We start from the raw sequence: 26237 nt of genomic DNA, 5'->3' as shown, positions 1-26237 counted from the left end.
AATTACAAAAAATGTGCTTCAATTGTACTAATTCTGAAATATCAGCACAGTTAATTTTTTTGTTGTGTGCTAGAAAAAAACAACCTCTCCTCTTACATGGGTACTCAGCAGTATTGTCACATACATTCTATCACTTTGAAGGCCTTATAAGAAAACACCAAGTTTCCTCAAAAGACAGCACATGACATTTTACCTCTGTCTTAAATGCACATCAAATGTGACAAGATAAGAACAAGATGTAAAGGCCTGTTTACAGAAAGCAAATTTGTGGAAGAATACAGTAAGCACAGTTTGGGCAACAGGAGGGATGAACTCAAGCTGGACAGCCTAAAGCAAATAAAGCCACCAAATAGAAAGCCAGAAAATATGAGTTACCAACCACCAAGCCAATGATAAGCAATGGGTGGAATACATTCCTAGGTCAGCTTTCTGAAAATACCCAAGATGTCCTTAGCAAACCAAACAGTGCAGCTGTTTGGTAGGCTTCGACCTAAAAAATGATATGCAGTTTCTTGATATTGCCTTCCTTGGTAGTTTGGTACTTTTGCCATCCTGACCTTGATATTATGTCAAATGATATTCCAGAGTTGATATTCAAGATATACACCTTTCATCTTTATTCATTGTTTGTCCTTCCTTTAGAGCATTTTTTTCTTACTGTGTTCTGATTGGATGACTTATGCCCTTCCACTACTTGCATTCAAGGTAGCGGATGACTTGCGCCCTTCCACTGCTTGCTTTCAGGGAATTACTTGCACTCATGGGAGTGCATGTGTTCTTGCTTTCCTTATGTGCTGGTTCACCCCTCAAGCACTCTCATCCTAGTTTTACTTGTCACCGCTCACAGTTATCCTATTTCTTCCCCAACCCTTTTTTTTATCTATACCCCCTCAGTTCCTCCCTTGTTCCTGCGTCTCTTGCAACTCTTCCTCAACCCCGTCCACCCACAATGCTCCTCTCATACAGCAACATTGACATCCCCCTCCTGATACTCAATTGCTGTCAGATCTTTTTTTTTGTTGACATTTTTTGGATGACCAGACACCTGCAATTTGCTGCTAGGCTGGTTGTGTTTTCCCACATATTTTTTATTAACCAGTCAAAGATTTGCATCTGCCGTCTTGGAACAGTTAATTAAAAACAAATGCATGACTTATCATGACATACACACCCTAAAGCGTGGTGATGCATGTCAACAGTGAGCATTACACTGCATATGTCTGCATGTGTGATAATGAATGCTCATATGTACATCAGGACGCTTTGTGTTATGCTTGAAAGACCATCAAATCAATAAAGTACATCATCATTCAATATCACTTTGGAATCCTGGCTTAGGTATTTCTGGGCGTACTCAAGGAAATCTACATTAGTAGTTGGATTCCATAAGTAACATTTAAGCAGGCACTTCGGGGCAGACATTGACATGCATAGCTCTGGCGTGCACACTAGCCTGTTCTGTGTTCTTGTCCTTACAACCTCTGTGTTTATCATTTTTCCCTAGTGAGTCCAACAATCATGCGAGTTCTGCTTCTATAGACCGAGATCGCAGAGCAGCTTCTAAGGCACAGAGCTACCCCAAATGGCACCCCTCAAAGAAATGGTCTACAGTCATCTCTGATCGGGCATTGTGGGACTGAGGAGGGTGGACGCCTGATCTCTATTTGAAGGAACATGCCTTTTTATCTCTTTACTTCAGTGGGATATGCCTAGTGGCCACTCTACTGAAAAAAGGTTTTGACAGTGTCCCTTAAAAGGCCTTTCAGTTCAATCCTTATGGATTACTTGGGGATAGTGTGTGTGAGTGTGGAAACAATAAGGGGTGGATTACAAAAACAACAACTCAGAAGAGCGATTGAGAGTTGCTGTGCTGCATAGCATGGGGTAGAGGGCAGTGCAGAGCCATATTTACTATAGCCTTAGAACCCGCCGTAGCGGGCTCTACCGGCTATTAAAGGCCCGCTCCCCGCGTTAAATGCCCGAGCCGAAGGCGAGGGCATTTAACAAGGGAGAGGGACTTTAATAGCCAGTAGAGCCTGCTACGGCGGGTTCTAAGGCTATTAGAACATTCTGCCACTCAGGGCAGAATGTTCTATTAAAAAAAAAAATGTTCACGGAGCCCGAGGGGATTAAAATCCCCTCGGGCTCCGTGAGGCTTTGTTCACAGCTGTTGCTGTGAACAAAGCGAACATTGGAATGTTGGCGCTGCGGGCTTTTACCGGCCTGTAAAAGCCCGCAGCACTCCATTGTTTTCAATGGAGCTACCAACATTCCAATGTTCTAATAAATATGATCTTCTGCTGCTCTCTTCCCCTGTGCTGGTTCACGAACATGCTGTCTAGCGCCACATGCACCTTTCTTTGCACCATAGTGCTAAGGTGTGTCGGGAACATCTAGCATAGGCTTTGTATTCAAAGGGTGCTGTTCTAGTACAACATCCTATGCTCAGACCATTTTTCAACCTCTTCACCCATGTGAGGTGTGCGGTGCAGTATATATCCAATAATTGAAGTGCTTGGAACTATGTAAACATTTCTCCTACATACTGCCTGTTTCAAGGAGGCGTTATTTTTTGACGGAAAAACGGGTCTGACAATCTTTGTAGATCTCGTGTTGTATCAAAGTCCATGGATGGTAGTTTGGGGATACTGACATACCACATTTGAACAGTTCTTTGACTTAAAGTAGCAGGAAGCAGAGCAAAATATGTTGCACTGGAAAATAAACGCTTTACCAGCACTTCACATCACTCTGCATGACTTTGTGGGGGTACGACGTTGATAAATCTGCTCTAAACAGCAGATTTATTTTTTAAAAGGGCAATGCAGCACAGTAACCAATGTTGCTGCACTGAGTTGTGCAAGGCGTAGAGAGAAGTGCAGAGCCATATCAACTAAGATAAGGTCTCTTTGCCAGCGCTGGTGCACAAATAGCCTTCCAAGTGCTATGCAAACACCATTACACCGTAGTGTAATGATGTGTGTGTGATGTCTAGCATAGGTTTTCCAGTAGAAAGATGACGTTCCAGTACCAAATCATATTCCTACACCAACTTTTAAACTTTTCACACATTGCTTTACAGTACATCACACATGCAATTTTTTAAAGGTTAATAAAGATTTCTCCTACTTAGCACTTGCCTCAAGGAGATGTTATTTTTTGATGAAAAGCCGTGTCTACAGGTGCGGCTCCTCCGTTTGGGGGGAGGAGGGTCACCCCCCCTCTGCACCTCCCCCCCCACCATCAGCATCCACTACAAATAACGCCGGGCTGGAGAGAGCCTGCACAGGCTCCCAGTCTGCATGGGAGCACCCTGGCTGGGCGTTGCATTTTTTTATTTATATTGGTCACAGTGTCTGACCCTCATCGCATCCCTTTTTAAGTCTTGGAGTGGTCTGCCTCACTAGCCTGAGTGAGGTTCTAAAAGGCAGATCTTTGAAATCAATGTTGAGATCCAACAGTACGATGGGGCCAAAGCATCAGTGGAATACCACGGCAATAAACACAAATGTTTGTCCTAGGACACCCTTCCTCTCGAATTAGGTCTCACAAGCACTATTTCCAGCACTTGGAAATGGTACACTGCATGCTCTTGCAGTTTTCTTTTGTCTGCTTCGTGGCAAATGTGTTTCACTCAAGAAACGCCTTTCACAAAAGAATTACAATTTAAATCATACCTTGCCCAAGTGTGTACCTTCTTTTCCTTGCCAAAATGAATAGGAGGGATACATATTTGGGCTCCTGCATCCTGGTCCTTCCAAATTGTTTTAGGGGGTATGTGCTATGTGAATAGTATATTTTATCAGACATGACTCAATTCACTGCTAGTGCCGAACGTTCTGAATGACCCCAGACCTGCAGTAGGTTCGTCAGTGCATTTATGCGGTGTAGTTGTAGGTGTCTTAAACAAGTTATTCACACAATGCATACAACATAAACTTTCATATTTAAAACCAACACTAAAATGTTGGGCTATAACAAAAGGGTAAATAAGTGTGAAACGATAACTGTAATAGTAAACTGGCAGTTTTTATGTGAGAGAGAGCAGGAGTTATGCAACTATGGGTATAAACATGTGCTATTTGGCAGACTTACAAAGGTCCTGATTCTGAGTTAATCTGAGCAAAATTACCTCATGGAGTTTCGCTCTTCCGGATTCAGAGTGGGTAGGTTTTTCCATACCTGTTTTTTTCTGTGCGGGGAAAAACGAAACCTGATTTTTGTGGCTCATAATTCTGGCCAGATTAATTGTATGAAGCTTAGGCTGCAGTAGCTGCCATGCGTCCTTCCCCATTTATTTTTTTCACTGATCCCCATCACAAAAAACCCTCCCCTTACCTCGTCAATTGCCCACAGTCTACTTTTTTCACTGATCCCCATCACAAAAAACCCTCCCCTTACCTCGTCAATTGCCCACAGTCTACTTTCCTGCATACATTTATCACCTGGTGTGAGTTTTACTTTTAATTTCATGGAACTAGTGCAAAATTACTGTATGGTAATGGTGAAGTCAAATGCTATTTTACTGTTACCCTAGTACCATGTGGCTTTTAATCAGGTGAAAACTGTGCTGTAGTGTTTGCCTGCATTCTGGCAAACCCATTATGTCTTTCCCTAAAGGAGTCAGAGCGGACACACCCCTCCTCTGCGAGGAGCCGTTCTGACGTCTGACCAAAGGGCTTATATAGGAGCTGGGGGCAGCACGAAAATTAGTTGAGGAAGCGCAGCGTGTAATGCAAGTTAATGAATAAAGATGTGCTGTTTTAAAACGTAGCTCGAGGCCCAGTGTCATGCATTGCAAGCCCCACACTACATGGGTGACGAGGCGAGTCACCCTGTGCCGCTCACCTGCTCCCACACCGGCGTTCGGCTACTGGGTCTCCAAGACACGACGTCCGGAGCAGCCCCTGTCTGCTCTCCTTGCCCAGGGATCTAGACAGTGTAAGCCCCATCTTCTCCGCAGCGACTGTTGGTCCACGAGTGTGTGCCGTCGTCACGGCAATGCCCGCCTCCTGCCTTGCAGCTGCCGGTGCAGACATGCACCTTTTGACTATGCTGCGGCTCCTCCCTGAGCCTGGAGGTGCTCTGCCTGGCGGTTGGCTCTCCTCTGCCAGCTGCGAAGACTGCTTGCGTTACCCTAGCAATGAAGGGCCGCGTTTGCTGGAAACCCTAACGCAGCTGCCTGACACGTGCTCCAGCGCATGGCAGCTCTCATTGAAGGTGCTGTTTGTTGCTGCCTCAGTTCAGCCTGGCAAAGCCACGGTGGGAACCACGTGTGGAGGGAAATACCCACCATCCACATTCTGCCACCACTCCCAGCACCTTTCAGCCCCGGGTTGTGTACAACACGTGTGTAAGGAAATGCCTCCTTGGCATGGTTACCCCCTGACTTTTTGACTTTGCTGATGCTAAGTTTTGATTTGAAAGTGTGCTGAGGCCTGCTAACCAGGCCCCAGCACCAGTGTTCTTTCCCTAACCTGTACTTTTGTTTTCACAATTGGCACACCCTGGCATCCAGGTAAGTCCCTTGTAACTGGTACCCCTGGTACCAAGGGCCCTGATGCCAGGGAAGGTCTCCAAGGGATGCAGCATGTCTTATGCCCCCCTGGGGACCCCTCACTCAGCACAGACACACTGCTTGCCAGCTTGTGTGTGCTGGTGAGGACAAAACGAGTAAGTCGACATGGCACTCCCCTCAGGGTGCCATGCCAACCTCACACTGCCTATGCAGTATAGGTAAGTCACCCCTCTAGCAGGCCTTACAGCCCTAAGTCAGGGTGCACTATACCATGGGTGAGGGCACAAGTGCATGAGCACTGTGCCCCTACAGTGTCTAAGCAAAACGTTAGATATTGTAAATGCAGGGTAGCCATAAGAGTATATGGTCTGGGAGTCTGTCAAACACGAACTCCACAGCACCATAATGGCTACACTGAAAACTGGGAAGTTTGGTATCAAACTTCTCAGCACAATAAATGCACACTGATTCCAGTGTACATTTTATTGTAACATACACCCCAGAGGGCACCTTAGAGGCGCCCCCTGAAACCTTAAACAACTACCCGTGTAGGCAGCCTGCCACACTCGAGACATGTTGCTGGCCACATGGGGAAAGTGCCTTTGTCACTCTGTGGCTAGTAACAAAGCCTGTACTGGGTGGAGGTGCTTCACACCTCCCCCTGCAGGAACTGTAACACCTGGCGGTGAGCCTCAAAGGCTCACCCCCTTTGTTACAGCACCACAGGGCACTCCAGCTAGTGGAGTTGCCCGCCCCCTCCGGCCACAGCCCCACTTTTGGCGGCAAGGCCGGAGGAGATAATGAGAATAACAAGGAGGAGTCACTGGCCAGTCAGGACAGCCCCTAAGGTGTCCTGAGCTGAGGTGACTCTAACTTTTAGAAATCCTCCATCTTGCAGATGGAGGATTCCCCCAATAGGGATAGGAATGTGACCCCCTCCCCTTGGGAGGAGGCAAAAAGAGGGTGTACCCACCCTCAGGGCTAGTAGCCATTGGCTACTAACCCCCCAGACCTAAACACGCCCTTAAATTTAGTATTTAAGGGCTCCCCAGAACCTAGGAACTCAGATTCCTACAACCTAAGAAGAAGAGGACTGCTAAGCTGAAAAACCCTGCAGAGAAGACGGAGACACCAACTGCTTTGGCCCCAGCTCTACCGGCCTGTCTCCCCACTTCTAAAGACACTGCTCCAGCGACGCTTTCCCCAGGCACCAGCGACCTCTGAATCCTCAGAGGACTGCCCTGCTCTAGAAGGACCAAGAAACTCCAGAGGACAGCGGCTCTGTTCACCCAAGACTGCAACTTTGTTTCAAAGGAGCAACTTCAAGACAACTGCGTTTCCCGCCGGAAGCGTGAGACTTGCTACTCTGCACCCGATGCCCCCGGCTCGACTTGTGGAAAAACAACACTTCAGGGAGGACTCCCCGGCGACTACGAGACTGTGAGTAGCCAGAGTTGCCCCCCCTGAGCCCCCACAGCGACGCCTGCAGAGGGAATCCCGAGGCTCCCCCTGACCGCGACTGCCTGCTTCCCAGATCCCGACGCCTGGTAAAGACTCTGCACCCGCAGCCCCCAGGACCTGAAAGATCGGAACTCCAGTGCAGGAGTGACCCCCAGGAGGCCCTCTCCCTTGCCCAGGTGAAGGCTACCCCGAGGAGCCCCCCCCTTGCCTGCCTGCATCGCTGAAGAGACCCCTTGGTCTCCCATTGATTTCCATTGATAACGCAACGTGTGTTTGCACACTGCACCCAGCCGCCCCGTGCTGCTGAGGGTGTACTTTCTGTGGTAGCTTGTGTCCCCCCCGGTGCCCTACAAAACCCCCCTGGTCTGCCCTCCGAAGACGCGGGTACTTACCTGCTGGCAGACTGGAACCGGGGCACCCCCTTCTCCATTGAAGCCTATGTGTTTTGGGCACCAATTTGAACTCTGCACCTGACCGGCCCTGAGCTGCTGGTGTGGTAACTTTAGGGTTGCTCTGAACCCCCAACGGTGGGCTACCTTGGACCCAAACTTGAACCCCGTAGCTGGTTTACTTACCTGCAAAAACTAACTAACTCTTACTCCCCCTAGGAACTGTGAAAATGGCAGTGTCTAGTTTTAAAATAGCTATATGTGAGTTATTTGAAAACTGTGTATACTATTTTGATTATTCAAAGTTCCTAAAGTACCTACCTGCAATACCTTTCATTTGAAGTATTACATGTAAATCTTGAACCTGTGGTTCTTAAAATAAACTAAGAAAATATATTTTTCTATACAAAAACCTATTGGCCTGGAATTGTCTCTGAGTGTGTGTTCCTCATTTATTGCTTGTGTGTGTACAACAAATGCTTAACACTACTCCTTTGATAAGCCTACTGCTCGACCACACTACCACAAAATAGAGCATTAGTATTATCTCTTTTTGCCACTATTGTACCTCTAAGGGGAACCCTTGGACTCTGTGCATACTATTCCTTACTTTGAAATAGTGCATACAGAGCCAACTTCCTACATTGGTGGATCAGCGTGGGGTACAAGACTTTGCATTTGCTGGACTACTCAGCCAATACCTGATCACACGACAAATTCCCAAAATTGTCATTAGAAATTGATTTTTGCAATTTGAGCTATTTTTCTAAATTTTTAAAAGTCCTGCTAGGGCCTTGTGTTAGTCCCTGTTAGCATTTCTTTTAGAGTTTAAAAGTTTGTGAAAGTTTGAATTAGGTTCTAGAAATAGTTTTAGATTCTTAAAAAGTATTCCAACTTTTAGAAACATAATGTCTGGTGCAGAAGAGAATGTGATGGAACTCGACCTCACACCTTACCTCCATCTTAAGATGAGGGAGCTAAGGTCTCTCTGCAAAATAAAGAAAATCCCAGTTGGCTTAAGACCCTCCAAACAACAGCTCCAGGAGCTGCTGGCAGAGTTTGAAAAAGCCAACCCCTCTGAGGATGACCTCACAGAGGGGGAAGATAGTGACTTGGAGGAGAATTCCCCCCTTCCAGTCCTAATTAGGGAGATCAGGGACCCTCAATCCCTGACTCCAACCATAATAGTCAGAGATGCTGCTTCCCTCACAGGAGGGCACAGCACCTCTGTTATCACTGAGGAGAGCCTCAGTGAAGATGACCTCCTGTTAGCCAGGATGGCCAAAAGATTGGCTTTGGAGAGACAGCTCCTAGCCATAGAAAGGAAAAGACAAGAGATAGGTTTTGGTCCCATCAATGGTGGCAGCAACATAAATAGGGTCAGAGATTCTCCTGACATGTTGAAAATCCCAAAAGGGATTGTAACTAAATATGAAGATGGTGATGACATCACCAAATGGTTCACAGCTTTTGAGAGGGCTTCTGCAACCAGAAAAGTAAACAGATCTCACTGGGGTGCTCTCCTTTGGGAAATGTTCACTGGAAAGTGTAGGGATAGACTCCTCACACTCTCTGGAAAAGATGCAGAATCTTATGACCTCATGAAGGGAACCCTGATTGTGGGCTTTGGATTCTCCACTGAGGAGTATAGAATTAGATTCAGGGGGGCTCAAAAATCCTCGAGCCAGACCTGGGTTGATTTTGTGGACTACTCAGTGAAAACACTGGATGGTTGGATTCAAGGCAGTGGTGTAAATGATTATGATGGGCTGTACAATTTATTTGTGAAAGAACACCTATTAAGTAATTGTTCAAATGATAAACTGCATCAGCATCTGGTAGACCTAGGACCAATTTCTCCCCAAGAATTGGGAAAGAAGGCGGACCATTGGGTCAAGACTAGAGTGACCAAGACTTCCACAGGGGGTGACCAAAAGAAAGGGGTCACAAAGCCTCCCCAGGGGAAGAGTGGTGAGACATCCAAAAACAAAAATAGGAAAGAGTCTTCTACAGGCCCCCAAAAACCTGCACAGGAGGGTGGGCCCAGAGCCTCTTCACAAACCAATTTTGGGTACAAGGGTAAAAACTTTGATCCCAAAAAGGCCTGGTGTCGTAGCTGTAATCAGCCTGGACACCAAACTGGAGACAAGGCCTGTCCCAAGAAAACTACCACTTCTAACTCCACTCCAGCTAACACTGGAATGGCTAGTCTCCAAGTGGGATCAACAGTGTGCCCAGAGCAAATCAGGTGTCACACTGAAGCTACATTAGTCTCTGAGGGTGGGGTGGATTTAGCCACACTGGCTGCCTGGCCTCCTAACATGCAAAAATATAGGCAGCAGCTCTTAATTAATGGGACAAGTGTAGAAGGCCTGAGGGATACAGGTGCCAGTGTCACCATGGTGACAGAGAAACTGGTTTCCCCTGGTCAATACCTGGCTGGACAAACTTATCCAGTCACCAACGCTGACAATCAGACTAAAGTACATCCCATGGCTATGGTAACTTTAGAGTGGGGAGGGGTCAATGGCCTGAAACAGGTGGTGGTCTCCTCAAATATCCCAGTAGACTGTTTGCTTGGAAATGACCTGGAGTCCTCAGCATGGGCTGAGGTAGAACTGAAAACCCATGCAGCCATGCTGGGTATCCCTGAACTGGTGTGTGTCAAGACAAGGGCACAGTGCAAGACTCAGGGTGAAAAAGTAGAGCTGGAGCCTGGAAAAAGGGCCCAGCCTACCAAGAGAAAAGGAAAGGCAACTGGGAAACCAGCTGCAACACAACAACAAAAAGAGAAACTCTCTTCTCAGGAAGAAGTTCTGCCCTCTGAGGGAACTGAGCCTATGGAGTTAGAACCTTATCAGGTTGAGTTCTTAGGCCCAGGGGGACCCTCAAGGGAGCAGTTGTGTAAGGGTGAGGAAACCTGTCCCTCTCTTGAAGGCCTTAGGCAGCAAGCTGCTGAAGAGTCCAATGGCAAGAAAACTGGAACACATATGGTCTATTGGGAAGATGGACTCCTTTACACTGAGGCAAGAGATCCCAAACCTGGTGCCACTAGGAGAGTGGTAGTGCCTCAGGAGTTTAGGAAGTTCATACTGACTTTAGCCCATGATATTCCTCTTGCTGGGCATTTGGGACAAACCAAGACGTGGGAGAGACTAGTCAACCACTTCTATTGGCCCAACATGTCCCAGAAAGTCAAGGAGTTTTGTGTCTCCTGTGCCACCTGTCAAGCCAGTGGTAAGACAGGTGGACACCCAAAGGCCCCCCTCATTCCACTTCCAGTGGTGGGGGTCCCCTTTGAAAGCGTGGGTGTGGACATAGTGGGTCCACCGGAACCTCCCACAGCCTCAGGGAACATGTACATACTAGTAGTAGTGGATCATGCTACTAGATACCCTGAAGCTATTCCCCTTAGGTCGACTACTGCCCCTGCAGTAGCCAAGGCCCTCATTGGTATCTTTACCAGAGTGGGTTTTCCTGAGGAGGTGGTGTCTGACAGAAGTACCAACTTCATGTCAGCATACCTGAAACACATGTGGAATGAGTGTGGAGTGACTTATAAATTCACTACACCATACCATCCACAAACTAATGGCCTTGTTGAGAGATTCAACAAGACATTAAAAGGCATGATCATGGGGCTCCCTGAAAAACTCAAAAGGAGATGAGATGTCCTCTTGCCATGTCTGCTTTTCGCTTACAGAGAGGTGCCTCAGAAGGGAGTAGGGTTCTCACCCTTTGAACTTCTGTTTGGCCACCCTGTAAGGGGACCACTAGCTCTTGTGAAAGAAGGCTGGGAGAGACCTCTTCATGAGCCTAAACAAGACATAGTGGACTATGTACTTGGCCTACGTTCAAGGATGGCAGAGTACATGGAAAAGGCAAGTAAAAACCTTGAGGCCAGCCAACAGCTCCAGAAGTTTTGGTATGACCAAAAGGCTGCAATGGTTGAATTTCAACCAGGGCAGAAAGTCTGGGTTCTGGAGCCTGTGGCTCCCAGGGCACTTCAGGACAAATGGAGTGGCCCTTACCCAGTGCTAGAGAAGAAGAGTCAGGTCACCTACCTGGTGGACCTAGGCACTAGCAGGAGCCCCAAGAGGGTGATCCATGTGAACCGCCTTAAGCTCTTCCATGATAGGGCTGATGTGAATCTGTTGATGGTAACAGATGAGGACCAGGAAGCTGAGAGTGAACCTCTCCCTGATCTCCTCTCATCAAACCCTAAAGATGGTTCAGTAGATGGAGTGATCTATTCAGACACCCTCTCTGGCCAACAGCAATCTGACTGCAGGAAGGTCCTGCAACAGTTCGCTGAGCTCTTTTCCCTAACCCCTGGTCAGACACACCTGTGTACCCATGATGTGGACACAGGAGACAGCATACCTGTCAAAAACAAAATTTTCAGACAGTCTGACCAAGTTAAGGAAAGCATCAAGGTGGAAGTCCACAAGATGCTGGAATTGGGAGTAATTGAGCACTCTCACAGCCCCTGGGCTAGCCTAGTGGTCTTAGTCCCCAAACCTCACACCAAAGATGGAAAGAGAGAGATGAGGTTTTGTGTGGACTACAGAGGACTTAATTCTATCACCAAGACAGATGCCCATCCCATTCCAAGGGCTGATGAACTGATTGATAAATTAGGTGCTGCCAAATTCTTAAGTTCCTTTGACTTAACAGCAGGGTACTGGCAAATCAAAATGGCACCAGGAGCAAAAGAAAAGACAGCATTCTCCACACCTGATGGGCATTATCAATTACTGTTATGCCCTTTGGTTTAAAGAATGCCCTTGCCACCTTCCAAAGGTTGGTGAATCAAGTCCTTGCTGGCTTGGAGTCCTTTAGTGCAGCTTATCTTGACAATATTGCTGTCTTTAGCTCCAGCTGGCAGGATCACCTGGTCCACCTGAAGAAGGTTTTGAAGGCTCTGCAATCAGCAGGCCTCTCTATCAAGGCATCCAAATGCCAGATAGGGCAGGGAACTGTGGTTTACTTGGGACACCTTGAAGGTGGAGGCCAAGTTCAGCCACTCCAGGCTAAGATCCAGACTATTCTGGACTGGGCAGCTCCAAAAACCCAGACTCAAGTCAGGGCATTCCTTGGCTTGACTGGGTATTACAGGAGGTTTGTGAAGGGATATGGATCCATAGTGACAGCCCTCACAGAACTTACCTCCAAGAAAATTCCCAAGAAGGTAAACTGGACTGTAGAATGCCAACGGGCCTTTGACACCCTGAAACAAGCAATGTGCACAGCACCAATTCTAAAAGCTCCAGATTACTCCAAGCAGTTCATTGTGCAGACAGATGCCTCTGCACATGGGATAGGGGCAGTTTTGTCCCAAACAAATGATGATGGCCTTGACCAGCCTGTTGCTTTCATTAGCAGGAGGTTACTCCCCAGGGAGCAGTGTTGGAGTGCCATTGAGAGGGAGGCCTTTGCTGTGGTCATACCTCTTTGGTACTCACTTTTTAGTTCAAACTGACCACAGACCTCTCAGATGGCTGATGCAAATGAAAGGTGAAAATCCAAAACTGTTGAGGTGGTCCATCTCCCTACAGGGAATGGACTTTATAGTGGAACACAGACCTGGGACTGCCCATGCCAATGCAGATGGCCTTTCCAGGTTCTTCCACTTAGAAAATGAAGACTCTCTTGGCAAAGGTTAGTCTCATCCTCTTTCGTTTGGGGGGGGGGGGTTGTGTAAGGAAATGCCTCCTTGGCATGGTTACCCCCTGACTTTTTGCCTTTGCTGATGCTAAGTTTTGATTTGAAAGTGTGCTGAGGCCTGCTAACCAGGCCCCAGCACCAGTGTTCTTTCCCTAACCTGTACTTTTGTTTTCACAATTGGCACACCCTGGCATCCAGGTAAGTCCCTTGTAACTGGTACCCCTGGTACCAAGGGCCCTGATGCCAGGGAAGGTCTCTAAGGGATGCAGCATGTCTTATGCCACCCTGGGGACCCCTCACTCAGCACAGATACACTGCTTGCCAGCTTGTGTGTGCTGGTGAGGACAAAACGAGTAAGTCGACATGGCACTCTCCTCAGGGTGCCATGCCAACCTCACACTGCCTATGCAGTATAGATAAGTCACCCCTCTAGCAGGCCTTACAGCCCTAAGGCAGGGTGGACTATACCATGGGTGAGGGCACAAGTGCATGAGCACTGTGCCCCTACAGTGTCTAAGCAAAACCTTAGACATTGTAAGTGCAGGGTAGCCATAAGAGTATATGGTCTGGGAGTCTGTCAAACACGAACTCCACAGCACCATAATGGCTACACTGAAAACTGGGAAGTTTGGTATCAAACTTCTCAGCACAATAAATGCACACTGATTCCAGTGTACGTTTTATTGTAACATACACCCCAGAGGGCACCTTAGAGGTGCCCCCTGAAACCTTAAACAACTACCCATGTAGGCTGACTGGTTTTAGCAGCCTGCCACACTCGAGACATGTTGCTGGCCACATGGGGAGAGTGCCTTTGTCACTCTGTGGCTAGTAACAAAGCCTGTACTGGGTGGAGGTGCTTCACACCTCCCCCTGCAGGAACTGTAACACCTGGTGGTGAGCCTCAAAGGCTCACCCCCTTTGTTACAGCACCACAGGGCACTCCAGCTAGTGGAGTTGCCCGCCCCCTCCGGCCACGGCCCCACTTTTGGCGGCAAGGCCGGAGGAGATAATGAGAATAACAAGGAGGAGTCACTGGCCAGTCAGGACAGCCCCTAAGGTGTCCTGAGCTGAGGTGACTCTAACTTTTAGAAATCCTCCATCTTGCAGATGGAGGATTCCCCCAATAGTGATAGGAATGTGACCCCCTCCCCTTGGGAGGAGGCACAAAGAGGGTGTACCCACCCTCAGGGCTAGTAGCCATTGGCTACTAACCCCCCAGACCTAAACACGCCCTTAAATTTAGTATTTAAGGGCTCCCCAGAACCTAGGAACTCAAATTCCTGCAACCTAAGAAGAAGAGGACTGCTAAGCTGAAAATCCCTGCAGAGAAGACAGAGACACCAACTGCTTTGGCCCCAGCTCTACCGGCCTGTCTCCCCACTTCTAAAGACACTGCTCCAGCGACACTTTCCCCAGGGACCAGCGACCTCTGAATCCTCAGAGGACTGCCCTGCTCTAGAAGGACCAAGAAACTCCCGAGGACAGCGGCTCTGTTCACCCAAGACTGCAACTTTGTTTCAAAGGAGCAACTTCAAGACAACTGCGTTTCCCGCCGGAAGCGTGAGACTTGCTACTCTGCACCCGATGCCCCCGGCTCGACTTGTGGAGAAACAACACTTCAGGGAGGACTCCCCGGCGACTACGAGACTGTGAGTAGCCAGAGTTGCCCCCACAGCGACGCCTGCAGAGGGAATCCTGAGGCTCCCCGTGACCGCGACTGCCTGCTTCCCAGATCCCGACGCCTGGTAAAGACTCTGCACCCGCAGCCCCCAGGACCTGAAAGATCGGAACTCCAGTGCAGGAGTGACCCCCAGGAGGCCCTCTCCCTTGCCCAGGTGGAGGCTACCCCGAGGAGCCCCCCCTTGCCTGCCTGCATCGCTGTAGAGACCCCTTGGTCTCCCATTGATTTCCATTGGAAACCCGACGTGTGTTTGCACACTGTACCCGGCCGCCCCCGTGCTGCTGAGGGTGTACTTTCTGTGCTAGCTTGTGTCCCCCCGGTGCCCTACAAAACCCCCCTGGTCTGCCCTCCGAAGACGCGGGTACTTACCTGCTGGCAGACTGGAACCGGGGCACCCCCTTCTCCATTGAAGCCTATGTGTTTTGGGCACCACTTTGAACTCTGCACCTGACCGGCCCTAAGCTGCTGGTGTGGTAACTTTGGGTTTGCTCTGAATCCCCAACGGTGGGCTACCTTGCACCCAAACTTGAACCCTGTAGGTGGTTTACTTACCTGCAAAAACTAACTAACTCCTACTCCCCCTAGGAACTGGGAAAATTGTACTGTGTCTTGTTTTAAAACAGCTATATGTGATTTATTTGAAAACTGCATATGCTATTTTGATTATTCAAAGTTCCTAAAGTACCTACCTGCAATACCTTTCATTTGAAGTATTACATGTAAATCTTGAACCTGTGGTTCTTAAAATAAACTAAGAAAATATATTTTTCTATACAAAAACCTATTGGCCTGGAATTGTCTCTGAGTGTGTGTTCCTCATTTATTGCTTGTGTGTGTAAAACAAATGCTTAACACTACTCCTTTGATAAGCCTACTGCTCGACCACACTACCACAAAATAGAGCATTAGTATTATCTCTTTTTGCCACTATCTTACCTCTAAGGGGAACCCTTGGACTCTGTGCATACTATTCCTTACTTTGAAATAGTGCATACAGATCCAACTTCCTACAACGTGTCTCTACATTAGACAGGCCCCAAGACTTTTATCTGTGTGAGGGAAGAAGCACCAAGCCTCAACACTGGCCACTCTACCAGACCAATGGGACCCCCCCAAGAAAACCAGCAACAGCCTGCTACCCCCTATAACATGGCCAGCATACCAGCGCTAGAACCTTTACATTTACAGGGCCCCTCCTACCTAAGCAGCAAGATGGATAGCTTGGATCGAACATCTTAAAACCTACTTCGAGGCTCTAGAAATTAAAGAGGAACAGAAAAGGCCTTTGCTCCTACACCTGGATGGGGCTGACATACACAAAGTATCCAACTCAGTGATTGAAGCAGCCCCTCACACATACGCCACACTGAAGGATGCCATTCTGTGCATTTTGAACCATATGCAAACCCTGACTATGAACTCTTTCTATTGCGCCAGGTGCGCCAAAAGTCGGAGGAGTCTGTGTACGTCTTCTATGCATGCCTGCGTGAGCTAGCCAGTACATGCACACTACCAGTTGAGGACGAGATCAGGGCCCAATTTATCCAGGGATGCGCATCCTCAAAGCTCTGCGAGCGCATTCTGTGGGAACCCAATATGCAGATGAGGGATATCCTTATACTAGGGCGCTCTCTGGAACTGTCAAAAGCAAGGGTTGCCCACATGGAACAAACAGAGACAGTCCAAGTGAAGTCTGAGCCTATCAACGCAGTGGTCACAGGTAACCCCAAAGGCCGGGCGGTGCTTAGTGGGCCAAAGCCGAAAGACAGGCCTTGCAGGTGGTGTGGCTGCCCCCTACCCCACCCGAGTGGCTGCCCTTCCCGAAGAAAGACCTGCAGGGCATGTGGCAGACTCAATCATTTTGCGAAAGGATGCCGCTTGACACCCAAAGCACCGCCCACCCTCAAGAAATCCGTCAAGGCCATAGCTGCCCTCCCCACCACATTGTTGGACAGCAACATGGATGATGACCCACAAGTTGTCCATGGAGTAAGAGCAGTAGACAAGAGAGCAGTCCACAGTGGACGGTTTCCCACCTGTCAAGTCACCGTGCAGAGCCAGTCCATTCCATCCCAAATTGACACAGGGGCCTCGATAAACCTTATGGCTGCCGAGATGTTCCACAGCCTAAAACACAAACCCTGCTGAAACCTACCAGTATACTGGTGTACGCTTTCAGAAACACCCAACCAATTAAGATAACAGGAATCTTTATAGCCGACGTCGAGCACAAGAGCATAAAGCTCACAACAAAAGTTTACGTGTCGCAAGAGGGATCAGGCTTCCTTCTCAGCTGCCAGAACCCCTAGAACTTAGGCCTGGTCCACTACACATTCAGCGTCAACGCCAGCTGTTTGGAAGACCTTACCACAGAGTTTGACACCCTCTTTAGCGGCATTGGTTGCCTCAAAGGATCACCCCTCAAACTTCACATTGATGACTCAGTGGCTCCGGTAGCCCTCAGACACCCATGAGTAGCTTTCCACCTGCACTCAAAAGTAGACCAGGAACTACTGCTCCTATAACAGGCTGAAATCATTGAAAAGGTCTCAGGTCCCACTCCGTGGGTCTCCCCGATTGCCATGGTGAAAAAAACAAAAGAGACAGATATTTTCCGCATCTGTGTGGACATGCGCCTGCCCAATCAGGCCATTAAGTGGAAGAGGCACCTTACCCCGACGATCGACAACATCATAGGAGAACTCTATGGGTACAAATGGTTCTCCAAAATGAACCTCCAGTCGGGGTACCACCAGATGGTGTTACACCCGGACTCCAGGCCAATAACAACATTCTCCACTCACATGGGCTTGTGGAGGTATACGTGCCTGAACTTTGGCATATCTAGTGCTGTGGAAATCTTCCAACACACAATGAAAGGAGTCTTGGAAGGGCTTGTGGGCGTTTTGAACGTAAGTGACGACATCCTAGTACAGGTCCCCACACTTGAGTCACCTGGCTCGCCTGTGTGCAGTGTTCACCAGACTGCAGGAACATGGACTCTGCATCGCGAAAAGTGTGAATTCCTAAAAGGAGACATCAGTTTCTTCAGGTATCCGTTCTTGAAGCAAGGGATTGGCCCGACCCAGCCAAGGTGAAGGACATTCAAGAGGCCGTGGCCCCCACCACTCTTCCTGGGGTCAGGAGCTTCCTAGGTATAGTCACGTACTGTGGCCGCTGCATGAGGACCCTGTCAGACCTCACTGGACCATTTACAAGATCTCACCAAAGCTGATCACCCCTGGGCATGGGGTGAGGAGCAAAACTGAGCGTTCGAAAACACCAAGAAAGCTCTCTTGGCTAACACCACCTTGGCTTTCTTTGCCCGCAGGTGGGAGTCCCAACTATCCATCAACACCCACCCCACTGGTTTGGGTGCAGTTCTAGCCCAGAGACAGGACTGTGGAGAGTGGGCTCCCATAGCGTTCGCTAGCAGGACTTTGAATCCCACGGAGCAGCACTGTTCCCAAATAGAATGGGAAGCCATCACCATCCACTGGGAGTGCTGGCATTTTTACATCTACATGTAAAGTAAAGCCTTCACAGTGGTTACCGACCACAAGCTGTTCCTTTCACTTTTCAAAGGTTTATCATTGAAATTGCTACCACGGAATGAAAAATGGATACAGCAGTTGCAGGAGTTTGATTTCCGCGTGGAGTACCAGCCTGGTATTAAGAATCCAGCAGACTTCCTGTCACGACACACCTGACTGGCCACGCCCCAAGAGGCCGAAGATGCCCTAGAAATGAAAAAATACATCAAGCTTGTAGTTGACCGGGCCAGGCCACTACCCATCCCCCTTGCTGAGGTGATGGAAGCTACAGACCATGATGACTGCCTGCTGTTGGCAATGGAAGTTTTGCGTTCCATTGACTGGCGCCCGCTACAACACCCTGCAAGCTTCCGCACAGCGGAGGCCAGAGCCACGCTTCAAGCCCTTTTCCATGTCCGGCACGAGCTCTCAGAGAGTGACGGTGAGTGCCTCTTAAGAGTGTCCCGTCTCGTGCTACCTGCTTGTCTGGGGCATAGAGATGTTCTGTTAGCACACAACGCTCACCAAGGAATCGTCAAGTCAAAGAGCGGACTCCGAAGTAAGGTCTAGTTCCCTGGGCTCGACCAACAGGTGGAGGACATTGTTAAAGGATGTTTAGTCTCCCAAGCAAGTGGGGCACCTGATACCCTGGCACCCATCATCACCGAAGAGGGCGCCACTACCCCCTGGGTCCCCGATGGACCCACATGCTCATAGTGATGGATGACTATTCTTGGTACCACTAAGTAGAACTGGTGCCATCCACAGTAGCCCATGTAGTCATCCCGAAGATGGAGAAATTGACGGACACTCATGGCCTCTCACTCATGGCCTCTTTGGGGAGCTGCACACAGACAACGGGCCCCCATTCAGCAGCCGCGAGTGGGCTTACGTTTTGAGGTCCAGAAACACTGTTCACTGCCGGATCACACCTCGGTAGTCTCAAGCCAACAGCGATGGAAAGGTTCATGAAAACACTGCCCAAAATGATCTACATCGCCATAGCGGAGTCTCAAATTGTTGAGAGTGCTATCTACATCTTTCTCAGAGAATACAGAGTTAGCCCTCATGCTACAACAGGTGTCTCCTGAGTCAACTCTGCTTTGGAAGTACTGTAACGGATGCCATACCTCATCACCCTCTTTGGACCACTCAGCCCAGTCCTCAAAGCCAATCAATGAGACGGAGGTCCGCAACAACGACTCTGCGTCTAGGAGACGTGGAGCACAGAGAGTCTCTATTTGCATAGGGGACATGCTGCTGGTGAAGGACCGCCATCCGGGTGGAAAGTTGCGTTTACCTTTCGAAGCGGAGCTATGGGCGGTGACTGCCGTCAAAGGGACCATTGTTACAGCAGCAAGAGACGGCGAAAGCATCACATGAAATGTATTTCAGTTCAAGAAGTTTTCCACTTCATTGTCATCAAGTCAGGCAAATGAGCGGTGCAGAGACAGCACCCTGGTGAGCGTCCAGGAAAGTGCTGACTTCTCCTCCACATCCCCTGACTGGCTGAACCCTCGACAATGGAAGACGTTGCATGTGGGCAGGCCGCCCCGTCACGCCAGACTCCCCCCAACTGCGGAAGAAGTGGCAACCACTGTCCGGTGCCACTGCCATGAGCCTAAGAGATCCCAGTGACAGTCAACGGGAGCTGTCTGGAAGGTCAAGAGGTGGGCGGTACCATCTCCAGTCCAATCCGGGCCCCTCCCGATGCTACGCAGACTTTGTATTTGATTGAATGCCCTCATTGTTACTATTATACTTTTTTTCGTTGCCTAACCTTTTGTTTTGAGGTGTTTTGTTTTCTTGTTTGGGGAGAAATGTAGTATTTGCCTGCATTCTAGCAAACCCATTATGTCTATCTCTAGAGGGGTCAGAGCAGACACACCCCTCCTCTGCGAGGAGCTGTGGTAATGCCGTTCTGACGTCTCGCCGAAGGGCTTATATAGGAACTGGGGAGGCCCAAAAGTTAGTTGAGGAAGTGCGTCGTGTAACACAAGTTAATGAATAAAGACGTGCTGTTTTAAAATGTAGCTAGAGGCCCAGTGTCGTGCATTGCAGGGCTCCACACTACATGTGCAATGTTGCTAATGATAGGGAGCCTAAAGTTTAGAAACAGACAGATATGGTCTTTTTTTAACGTGAGGCAGAAAATATTTATTTATTTGTGTGTGTGTGTGTGTGTGTGTGTGTGTATAGTATCTTGAGTTGAATGATAATAACATTACCACCGTAAAACAAAAATCTTCCCAGAATGTAAGTAGTTCCTAACACAGACACTTTTTTTTTCTAAACCCAGGATTACAGTTGATGCGCTTTTCACTGAACCTCAGGGGCTCTATATTTACGTATTGCCATGTGATGATTTGAAGTTTGACTAAAATAAGCCTGGGAAATATGGCCGGTAGATAAGTAAGACATACATGGAATTTTGTTGTTTGAAGAAATTTCACATTAACATGTGAAAAGTGTGTCGTCCCAAGATGAAAATTACTCAATTGGCTGTTGTAATGTATTGAAGATAAACCTATAATATAAGGAATAGGGTGACACCTAAACATAATTGCTCCAGTCTGTTCTTGTTTCATTAAACCATTTGCACATGTACACTATACATGTGTTTCCTCAACTAATAAACAATATTCTATTCTTTCAGGTGCGGTTGTTTTGGAAGGAGACAAAATATCAATTGATAAATCAAATTTAGATGCTTCAAATCTCATGGCTAAATTACCAGATTTCCAACGTTCTCAATATGAAGTTTGGTATCAAGTGACATCGTTGCCTATGCATGGTGTGATTGTTGTAGGAGAACGAAACGTAACCAAAGAAAAACCCAACTTCTCACAGTATATAGTTAACAAATTTGGAATTTCCTATGTTCATGACGGGTTGGAATCTTTGGCTGATAACTTTACTTTTGATGTTTGGCTAAACTTGAAGAGTAAGTCCGCAGCAAAGCCTGAAGAAGTCGTTATTACAGAGGTGTTCAACATCACTATAATTCCAGTTAATGACCAGGCTCCAGAGTTAAAGACCAAAAGTCCACACCTGAAGGTTCTCCAGGGAGGTTTGGCCAAGCTTGGACCTGAAAACCTGAAAGTTGAAGATCTAGATAACAGACCAGAAGAAATCAAGTACACAATTGTTAGCCATCCTAACAATGGCTATTTGGCAAAAAATGACAATCTAAATGTAACAATTCAATATTTTACACAAGCTGAAATTGATGATGGCAAGATTTATTTTGTACAAGATGGAAGTTCTTCTTCTGGTGTATTTTACTTTAGTGTGACTGATGGCAAGCACAGACCATTATACAAACTTTTCAACCTCGAAGTTACTCCGGTATCAATCACTATGGCTAACATTACTGGTCTAACACTTCAACAAAGCCAGACTGTTATACACATTGATAACTCACAGATAGCAGCTGTAACTAATGGAAAAATTACCAAGATCAGGTATGAAATTGTGCACCCTCCCAAATTAGGACATCTACTCCTGGAAAGTGAAAAAGCTACCACATTTCAACAGTCTGATTTAGATTTGGGAAAACTATCGTACCACATGACAGATTTCAGTGCATCACAAGATATGTTTGAGTTAATGGTATTTACTCCTGAAAGCAATCTTACAGGGCAGGTAGTTCACGTCACTGTGCAGCCTCTGGTAAATGTGGCATCAAATTTAACAATTCCAAATGGAATTACATATCACTTAAGAACAACAGACATGGATGCTAGTGAATTGGCTACATTGACAAACAGTGATCCTAAATTTGAAGTGACAGATCCACCTGTGTATGGTAGGTTTGTGAAAAGGAGGATCCCAAGGAATGCTGCTCTTGATGGAATCACTGTATTCACACAGAGTGATATTGAAAAAGGACTTGTGTTGCTTGATGTTAATGCCAATATGACTGATATTGAGGTGCAGAATGACTCTTTCACATTTATACTCAAAGCGGACAATGTTCCCCCAGCTGTAGGCACTTTAGGATATACCATAGTTCCGTATGACCAATCACTTGTGCATGTTGCAACTACTGAAGGGCTACTCCTAACAAGTGCAGTTGTGAGGTATCAGAACACCACTGATAGGTTACCTGTGGTTTTCTCAGATGCAAAGGATCCTACAGTAGCATCTGAGAATAGCATAAATAAATTGGGGAAGAGAAACCGCTGGGGTATCCAGGTGGAGGATGACCTTTTGCTTTCCCCAGCTGTAACAGTTTCTTCACTGAAAGAGGCCACCACAAAAGCACGTGTTGATAACCCAAGAGCTGAACCCAATGAAAGTAGCAACCCTCTGTCTCTTATCATCCCCCTCGTAATTATAGCTGTTCTATTTATTGGAGTTATTATGACTATCTGCATTTTTTTAATGTGTCGCAAAGCAGAGAAGCCGAAACCCCTCATTGACAATCAGTCAACCAATACAGCTCAACATAGCCCGGGCCTTTGTCCAGAGAGAAGCTTGACTGTGCCAAGCGTCACTGTCACACAACTTCAGAAAGGCACTGGAAACATTTCAACCAGCCCGCTGTTGGGGAATAGACAGCAGCAACACTTTCCATTATCAACTCCTCCCACAGAGAAACATATTCTGCTTAATAACCTGCCCGAACTAGACCCTGAAATGGTTCAACATTGTCGAACAACTAACCCAACTTTAAAGCAAAACCAATATTGGGTATAAGTTGTCCTCTATCTAGTAACATTTTTCACTTGAATACTGTATTTTATTATGGATATGTATATTTTTGATATATGAATAATACTTGAACTCATTATTTAATTTTTGATTTAACTGCCTGAATATTAAAGGTAAATATTTTTTATATCGCCGTACCTAATGTGTAAAAGGAAATCTACAGCAAGCATTTTGTGGAAGTTTTACCAGTTTTTGCTTCAGTACAGCAGATTGAGTACTGCTGTTCATCTAATAGCTACAAATCCTATAACCATATGACTAGACCAAGAGAAGGTAGTGATAGCATATCAGTAAATACAAATTACAGGAACAACACTACATAGTGGTTAGGTGATTTAACATTATTTGAGCCTCACACAGTTCACATTCTGAGTACATTCATATCTATCACCGAGTGTGAATTCCTTAGGTTTGCTAATGTGAAAATATTTCTTCTTTGCATAATGTCTTCAGGGAAATACTTGCTGTGGTATGACCTACATTTCTATGGCTCTTTTGGAGCAACAAAACAACAATTTGCAAATAACTTTCAGTATCAAGTTGGAAATACCCTGGTAGTTATAAATGTGATGTTCTGCTACTCAAGAAAGAGGTTTGCTGTTTGAATGCAGGTGCGCAAAATCCACTGCATAGCGCAAGGAGATATTTACAACAAAAGCACAGTCATTTGAATTAACAATTTTAGTAATGTTTTTGAGTATCTGAAATATACTATAATTTGTGTCAAAAAATAGTTTATCTGTGATGTTTCTGCAAGTTTGCTATATTATCAGAAATTTACAAACCACAGAAACTGGAAATGTAATTACTAAATATGTCAAACCTACTGTAGCTAGTAATGGCAGTGAGTCTTTTCTCTGAAAGATGAAAAGGAGGAGAATGGAGCAACATCATGCACACTGAAAAGTTGATATGACAGTGTTTATAATTATTATGCATTATCAAAATGTGAAATAGTCTTAGGAGCACAAACTAATATTGGCCCATCTTAATATGTGCAGAGACAAATCACATCATGGCAACTAAACAAAATAAGTAATTAAATGTAACCAAGTGCAGAGTCAGGATACAGTATCACACAAAGAATCAACTGTTGCAATAATGTTGATGCCCAAATTGCACTGTCCTGAAAGTGTTTACTAAAAACCCAAAGAATTCAAAGTTCTCCTTTATACACAGCAACATGTTTCAGTCTTTGTGAGACAGGATCTGTAACCTGATATTGAAGATCCCATCACCTTTTGTGTGTTTGATGTACCATCCTAAGTGACAAGGCAATGCCCAGACGTGGGTCCCATGCTTACTGTGCCACTGGAACCAAGCTACACCTGACTGACTACCCTCAATCAGGGTGAAATCTGTCTTGGGTTGCTTGTCTTCCGAGTTAGTGAGGACCTGGCCTGGCGTTTAGGTCTGAACTCTTCCTATTGAAGTAGGGTCAAGACTGAATTGCATATGGATTGGTCTAAACTGAAGTGGCATGGTGGGCAAAAGAATGATGGGTTTGAATGCTACCCTGAGTGATTGCCAGTAGTTAGACAAATTGCAGGCAATCAGCCAATCACATTATGTGTGTGTGATGCATTCCTATTTTCTTTCGGCTTAACTTTCAGTCCAACCATGGATTTGCCAAGGGCATATTTCACTTTCCTTATTAGCTACAAGAGTATTGACATACTGGTCTTCTTGCTTGACTGTTTTTTTATCTGCATTGATTGTTGTTAAATCCTGTAAAACAAATATGTTTTCTGTAGTATATCCTTCAAAAGTCAGTTATCAATTTTCTTAGATTAATTGTAAGTGCATTTCTGTAATACACATTTAGGGCTCATCGTTGTTATATATTAATTTGTGAGCATCTCTTTATTGCTTGCCACTGTCTTTTTTATATCTGTATCCCATACTATATGTGTTAAATGAATGAGATTAAATGTATTCATTTTTTGAGTTTGTTTGACACTGTGCAACAAAGAATACATATTCCAATATGTAATACATGGAAGTTTTGGAATTGTAAGATCTAATTTTTGATTTTAAGAAATCTATATTGTAGTAGTTTGAAAGCTGTAACATTAAGATCCATATGGAATTTAAGCCAGCAAAGAATTGGTTGGATCTGTCTTTTGTTTTTGTTTTTTTGCTTGGTTTTGTCTAATTTCACAACAAAGCTACATAAAAGTATATTTACCTATGTTACTTTAAAATGCATCCATTATCTACACATTGTGATCACTTACCATCCTGTGTTTCTAGTTAACTAAAATATAACTTAAAACGTTTTTAATAGTGGGTATACAATTTTCCTTGTGAGTATTGTGCAGTTGCAGTTCTAAACGGTATGAATGGACCTGACATGGTTATTTATCTGTGCCTTTTGTTTGCTGTAGTCAGAAACAGAATTTAGCATTGACTTTCACTAGAAACACTTGTTAAATTGAATTTGTCAAAACATCTAATTTTCAAATTGCACATCTCATTCCCTGAGGAGTAAGATAACTGATGGATTAAACCCAGATCTGTGACTAGGGGTGAATGTTTGATTTGTTCTGCATTCCGTCCATCTTCTGTTCTTTTTGCATTTGTCTCCCCAAGTGGGAAGGGTATGTCCAGACGTGGGTCCCGTGCTTGCTATAACACCAGATTCAGGCTAGCCTGGCTGATGAAGGGTGATACCCTGAAACTGGTCCCAGGATGCCTGTTTGTGGTCCAGGGAGGACCTGGCCTGGCAGTTCGGGCTGGACTGTTCCCATGGGGAACCGGGTCAAGACTGATTTGCATATGGCTGGGTCTGAGCTGGAAAGGCATGGCAAGCAAAAAAACTGATAGATTAAACCCAGATCTGTGACTGGGGATGAATGTTTGATTTGTTCTGCATTCCGTCCATCTTCTGTTCTTTCTGAAGAGTAAGGGCAGCGTTAATATTTAAAGGATAACAGTAAAACAGGTAACATCAGGGTTTGACATGTCACAACCCTCTTCCAAGAGTTTGTTTTGCATTTTGGATTTTTAGGTGCATAATGACAAGGGAAAAGGAGGGTTGTGGTATATTCTTTATTCATTGTACGTCTACCCCAACCTTGCAGTTTACATTTAAATGATTCTACAGTGACAACACTTGGATTATGCATTTAGGAATACACAAAGATTCTTGTTACAGTTAAAGATGTCAACACTGTTGAATTTGGTTGAGTCATCGAACAACTATTTTATTATTTTTACATTAAAATAATGACATGAAATAATAACAAATGTTTTGTCACTTGTTGGTA

At 46.2% G+C, this 26237-nt stretch overlaps 1 protein-coding gene across 2 annotated transcripts in view; it reads left to right on the top strand.

Moving 5' to 3' along the window:
• The window catches only part of LOC138283820 (chondroitin sulfate proteoglycan 4-like), a 349745-nt gene extending 324255 nt beyond the window's left edge, over positions 1 to 25490 (top strand). For both annotated transcript variants that reach the window (XM_069221947.1, XM_069221953.1), the window contains one exon: positions 20909 to 25490. In XM_069221947.1, coding sequence (XP_069078048.1) covers positions 20909 to 22953 — 2045 coding nt within the window. In that variant the 3' untranslated portion in view covers positions 22954 to 25490. The remainder of the gene's footprint in view (positions 1 to 20908) is intronic.
• The last annotated feature ends 747 nt before the right edge of the window (positions 25491 to 26237 follow it).

The sequence above is a fragment of the Pleurodeles waltl genome, chromosome 1_1 (genome assembly GCF_031143425.1).
Source record: "Pleurodeles waltl isolate 20211129_DDA chromosome 1_1, aPleWal1.hap1.20221129, whole genome shotgun sequence".
NCBI lineage: Eukaryota > Metazoa > Chordata > Amphibia > Caudata > Salamandridae > Pleurodeles > Pleurodeles waltl.
The sequence above is the reverse complement of the archived record's forward strand: the minus strand, read 5'-3'. Positions and strand labels throughout refer to the sequence as shown.